We start from the raw sequence: 6,171 nt of genomic DNA, 5'->3' as shown, positions 1-6,171 counted from the left end.
ATTTTTTTTTTTTTATTAAGTGATAAGTCCCAAAAGTCAAGTCCATGTAGTTATCCTCTTTTATTTTCATCCTTTTGTTATTTGTTTTTTATTTATTTTTCTTAGTTGATAAAAATCCAAATTCAAGTTGTCACGTCTGGAACAAACATTGCAATTCTCCTCCCCAAGCCACCTTCTTTTCTGCCTCCCATAACAAACTCTAAAACCTAACACTGCTACTATAAAACCAGCATCTGCACATCAACAAAGGGGGCCGAATTTTTCAACGAAAATCATCAACCGAAATTCATCACAAGAACGCGCAATTTTCACAAATTCCTCATCGTATAAACCTGCAAAAAAAACAACACACATCAAGAACCCTTCTTTTCACGTACAAACACAGCAATTCAAAACTTACAAAACCAGAAACCAATTCATGCGTCAATCCAAGCACAGAATCCAATCCTCCAAACTGTTCCACACACACAAACCCCACTGCAACAATCAATAATCCTCATAAACCCAAACCAATTCACGCAAGACCAGGCACGACGCAAAATCACAAGCAATCGCAAGCAATATATTCAAAATTGTCACCAACACGCATCAACAACCTACGGACGAGACGGATCGAACTACAACATCACCAGAATCTAACATCGACGTCACCAGCAACGTACGCAACCGCACATCGATTCAAACGAGGCTGACCCGGAATCAAAGAAGCAAACCGGCCACGTCACAATCGGTGCAATACAACCTCAAATCCGTAAGAGGAACAAGTAAAAGGTAGTTTCTTTTCATCCTTTGTGTTGTTTGTGTATATATAGTTTGATTTATGAAGGTTTGAGAGTTACTGATAAAAAATCATAAAAAGAAAACAATAGGAAGGAAAGAATTAGAGTAGAAAGTAGGAAATCAAAATAAAAAGAGTTTGTTGGTGTTGGTTATGGCGGCGCCGCCGTTCCTAACGGCCGGCCGCCGCCACTCTTGCCGGTAGACTCATGAATGAAGGAACAGAGAGGAGACCGAGAGATGAGGGAAAGAATAGGGAAGAGAGAGAAAGTTGGATGGAAAATGAATGAAAATGCTGTACAACCCATATTTATACCCCTTTGATTCTATGTGTGCGAACGCACCTTAACAACCATGCACTCTGGCCCTTTTTGCCCCCTGATCACAATCTGGCGGCTGTAATCAATTCGGTTATAGCCCATGACCCGCTCCAGCTACCCATAAACCGACCCAACATGCATCATTAGGGCCCAACCCTTTTTTACTATTCTGCACAACCCTTTTAATTCCTACACCCCTGTCTTGCATCACATCATTTTATTCTTATTTCTTCATACATTTTAATTTCGTCTTGCATTTTCTTTATTTCTTTTGCATTTTTATTATTCTCATACTTATTAGATTAGGTTGCATGGGTACCATTCATTCATCTATGGCATACATATTTATTTTGTTGTTTATTTCTTATCATATGGAACTTAGAATGTATATATAGGCTCAATGTAAATGATTCATGCATGTTTATTTTTTCGCATATTTTAGAATGTACAAATTAGGCATTGTGTAATTTATTCTTATTCGCAGACCCTAGAATGTATTAATAGGATTTTTTTGTAATAGCTTAGGTGCATGTGTGTGTGTGTGTGCGTGTATGTTTACTTTCATGCTTTGTAGTTTAGGTAAAAGGTCCTCGTGGTGGTCCAACGCCACCATAGGGTACCTACGCTCTTATTTTTCTGCTCCGTTAGTTTAATTTTTATTCCAATTATTTAAAAACAACAAAAACATGCAAATATTACAAAAAAACACAAAAATATTTTTTTAAATAAACCTTGATCCTAAATCAAGTGACGTTTTTTTCATTTTCTTTCCTTAATCAAACTTCAATCAATTTAATTATATTTTAAGTTATTTTTCTTTAATATAAAAAATACAAACAAATTCATTTTGCCATTTGGCTTTTTCATTTTAAAACCTTTTTCAAAACTAATAAAAAACACACAACCAATCAAACGTCAGTTTTTTAACCCCGAACTACGAGGTTTTGATCCCTCACGGGTACGTAGGCAGAGGACACTCGTCCTTCCAAATCAATAAAATGTAGATAAACTAGGTCTCCTTTCTTTTATCGTTTTAAACTCCATTTTTTCAAAATAAGCAAGTTATAGCACATTAATTTAATAAAATCAAGAGGTTCCCGTAGAGTACTACGGACATAAAGGGTGCTAATACCTTCCCTTTATGTAACTAACCCCCGAACCCAAATCTTTTCAAAATATGGGGTAGTTTGAACTTTTTCCCCCTTTTCTTAAAAATTAAATGTTCGGTCGTGAAATAATCAAGTGAGTCAAAAGCTAATCAAATAGCCTTGATCTCCGAAAAATGACGCGACAGAAATGGCGACTTCACTGGGGAAAATGATCTCCTAAGAGGGTTGAGCCTAACTTGACTTTATTTAAATTTTGTGCTATAACTTGCTTAAAATAAAAAAAAATAAAAGATGGAAATTCGTGTATATATTTGTTCTTCCTTCTTCTTTCTCCTTTCTTAAACGTGAGTGGTGAGATAAGTCCTACACCCGGACTTGAGAGAAACATAAGATAGGATGGTGGTATAATCAAAGTCCCATACCGAGAGCAAGTTTCGGGATATGGCACATGTGATAACCCCACTCAACGGAGGTCTCTTGGAAGTAATTTGTGTCGACATGAGTAGTCATGATTGGCATTACTATTTTCAAGTGACTGTTAATGTTGAGGACCTTTAGTTACCTTTAACCTATCTTGGCCTTTTAGGACGTAGTGCGGTGGCTAATCAAGAGTAGTCTTGAGTTGGTTGATACGCGATACTACACTCAGACGAGACTTTCTTACGAACATTGTTGGACCGGAAGTAGTTCCGCAACCCGATAATGTTCAGAAGTGGTTGACAACTCTGGGAACTTGGTAGAACCCTTGTTACAATTACAAATGAGAACCTTAGTCCTTACCAAATGGCGTTGTTACCCTTGACTCCATCATCATGGACCTTAAACCTCACCATGTTTTCACCGTTTGTGTAGCATAATCATGCATGCATGCATTCATTAATCGATTTTTTCTCATTAAACATCGAAGGACTTAAAACAAAGCTTTTTGTAAATGTTGTAGATATGAATCCTATAATAAGGAGCACTAGGAAGTACACTTTCAAGAAACCCGATTTATTGAAGCTAAGGGAGCTAGGATCGAGAGTAACCAGTCCGGAGGACTTTCAAGCTCATCATGGAAGACTACTTAGTATCCTCCAAACAAAAGTTGAAGAAGGGGTCCTCAATACGTTGGTCCAATTCTATGACCCACTCTATCATTGCTTCCTATTCCCTGACTTCATATTGGTTCCCACTCTTGAAGAATATTCTGACTTGGTTGGCTTACCTGTGTCCAATGAAGTACCCTTCCATGGCCTTGAACCCAATCCTGAAGCCTCAACCATTGCTAAAGCTCTTCACCTTGATGCCTCTGAATTGAAAGCTCAACTTACCATCAAAGGGAAACCCCAACTCCAATGCTTGCCTACACATTACCTTTTCCAAAAAGCCTCCCTCTTCGCCGGGCTACCCAACAATAAAGCCTTTCACTCCATCTTAGCCTTACTCATATACGGGCTCCTACTTTTCCCAAATATTGACAACTTTGTTGATATCAACGCCATCAAAATCTTCCTCACCAAAAACCCTGTCCCTACATTACTTGCAGACACTTACCATTCCATTCATGATCGTAATCTAGCTGGTCGTGGGGTTATCCTCTGCTGTGCACCCTTACTTTACAAATGGTTTACCTCTCATCTACCTCGAACTCAGCCCTTCATCAAAAACCCTGAAAAGCTCTCGTGGTCCCAAAGAATCATGTCCCTTACCCCCGTAGACATAGTTTGGTACAACCCAGCCAGTGATACCAAGACCGTCATTATCCACTGTGGTGACTTCCCTAATGTACCTCTTATCGGAATATGGGGAGGAATTAGCTACAACCCTATCCTTGCCCAACAACAACTCGGATACCCTGTCAAAGCCAAACCTTTATACCTCGATTTGTCCAGCGTATTCTACCATAACCATGATGATTACACAAATGAGAGGGAAAAATTCATACAAGCTTGGCATGCCATCCATAGAAAAGAGAGGAGCAAGATGGGAAAAAGATCAAGTTTCGTCCATAGCTCTTACACAGAATGGGTCATTGATAGAGCTACAACGTACAAGATGCCTTACACTTTATCCAGAGTCCTATCTTCAACTACTCCGGCTCCCCCACTGCCCGTACTCCCTGAAAATATGGAAGAATTCCAGTACCAGTTGGCCGAGATGACACGTGAAAGGAACAATTGGAAGAGGAAGTATGAGATGGTTATGGCTCAGGTAGAGACAAAGGATGGACTGATAGAGCAAAAGGATCGTGAAATTCTCAAGCTAGGCTAACTAATTGTTAAGCAGAATGATCTCCTCCAGCAGAAGGATGATATACTCAGGCGAGATTCTAAAAGGAAGAAGGAGTACATGGATATGTTCGCCGGCGCCCATCCAGATTTTGAGGAGTAGTCTACTACAAGAGCTCAAGAGTCTCCCAGATGTTTCACCACTTTATGTTATTTTCTAGCTTTTGTGATGTACTTTGGAGTCTATCCCTTGGCTCAGTTTTGTTAAAAGGGAATTATCTTGTAGTACTTTAATTAGTCCATGAATTTTTCAATTATGATGTTTACAAATTTGCTTTTATAAGTCCTTCGATAAAAAAAATGTCTATTTTTGCGTAAGCATCATGCATCATTTTGCATTTCATAGTCTCGATCCCGAGTCTCACAAAATTTCTTTTCCATAAAAGGTCAATCTGTCTCAAAAGTGGTCCGACTGTCCTCATCCAAAGTCGACTCGCAGCTACAACACTCGTGCAAACAAAAAGAGTGAACGTATCAATTTGAACAAGAGATCACAACGCTCCAGGCCGAATCAAAGCAGCCGCAGTTCCAGCAAAGGCCCGAACGCCAACATCAACAATAGCCTCGACAACAGGCTCCAAAGATGCAGTTTGACCCAATCCCAATGACGTATGCGGAGCTGCTGCCCATCCTGCTCGTGAAGAACCTTGTCAAAACTAGAAAGCCTCCTCGAGTGCCTAACGAGTTGCCGGTTGGGTATCAACCTGACCTCTCATGTGCCTTTCATCAAGGAGCACCCGGCCATGACATTGAGCACTGTCTCTCTTTGAAGATTGAAGTCCGGAAGCTGATTGAAGCCAATATATTGCTCTTCGAAGATTGAATTCGTACTTGCAACCCACATTTGGGTCGTCTTTGATGTTCCTTCTACTACTTATCTGTTCAAATAATGCGTTGGTTTGTTGTTTGCTGCTTTTCAAAAAAACCCTTTCGTTCTGCCCGAGACGAAAGTGAACTGGTGTAGGGCTTTTTGCTTTAAGCATTTTCATCATTAATAAAAAGGTCGTTTTGATCCCGACTTTTTTTTTATTTTGTGCTTTGTTCTGGAAAAATGGTAATACAAAAAACCAAAAAATATAATCATTCTCAAATATCTGCATAATCATAACTTACGCTTGTCAAAGTCAATAATCAAATCATGCATTAATAAACCCGTTGAACACATTAACCATGTACTCTCTTCCAACTTTGAGTTCCCTGTGTCCGAAGCTGAAGAAGGAAAATGAAGAGATTCCCGACGAGATCTCTCACATATTGGGGCATCTTAGCCATTGAAGCTGCAAACAAAATATCAAGGAGATTGTCCAGAAGATGACATTCAAATACAAAGACTGGCTTGGCGTGCTACCATTCGCTTTGCTCAAATATCGTACTTCAGTACACATTTCAACAGGGGCAGCCCCCGTCCTTCCCCAATATGCAACATGGAGGTCGTGCTTTCCGTGAAGGTCGAAGTCCCGTCAATAGGAGTTCTGCTAAAGTCCACGCTTGATCGAATTTAAACACGTGACGACGTTGTGCAAACATATTAAAAGAGGTTTGAAACAAGCTTCTAACAAAAAGGTTCGTCCCCACGAATTTCAAGAATGGAACTTTGTACAACTTTTCAGCCAGACTCCAGGGGCAAGTGGACACCTAACTATGAAGGCCCATGTGCAATGACTCTTGTGACTATGGATGGTGACAAACTCACAC

The 6,171-nt window shown here is 39.7% G+C and overlaps 1 protein-coding gene across 1 annotated transcript; it reads left to right on the top strand.

Annotated features, from left to right (window-relative positions):
• The first annotated feature begins 1,541 nt into the window (after positions 1–1,541).
• LOC146930121 (uncharacterized) lies at positions 1,542–5,494 on the top strand. Its single transcript, XM_085701756.1, has one exon. The coding sequence runs from the start codon at positions 3,074–3,076 to the stop codon at positions 4,457–4,459; it is 1,386 nt and encodes a 461-aa protein (XP_085557882.1). The 5' UTR covers positions 1,542–3,073; the 3' UTR covers positions 4,460–5,494.
• Positions 5,495–6,171: the final 677 nt, after the last annotated feature.

This window comes from Medicago sativa, chromosome 4 (assembly GCF_051527215.1).
Source record: "Medicago sativa cultivar Bolivia chromosome 4, Bolivia_mono, whole genome shotgun sequence".
NCBI classification, from domain to species: domain Eukaryota; kingdom Viridiplantae; phylum Streptophyta; class Magnoliopsida; order Fabales; family Fabaceae; genus Medicago; species Medicago sativa.
The sequence above is the reverse complement of the archived record's forward strand: the minus strand, read 5'-3'. Positions and strand labels throughout refer to the sequence as shown.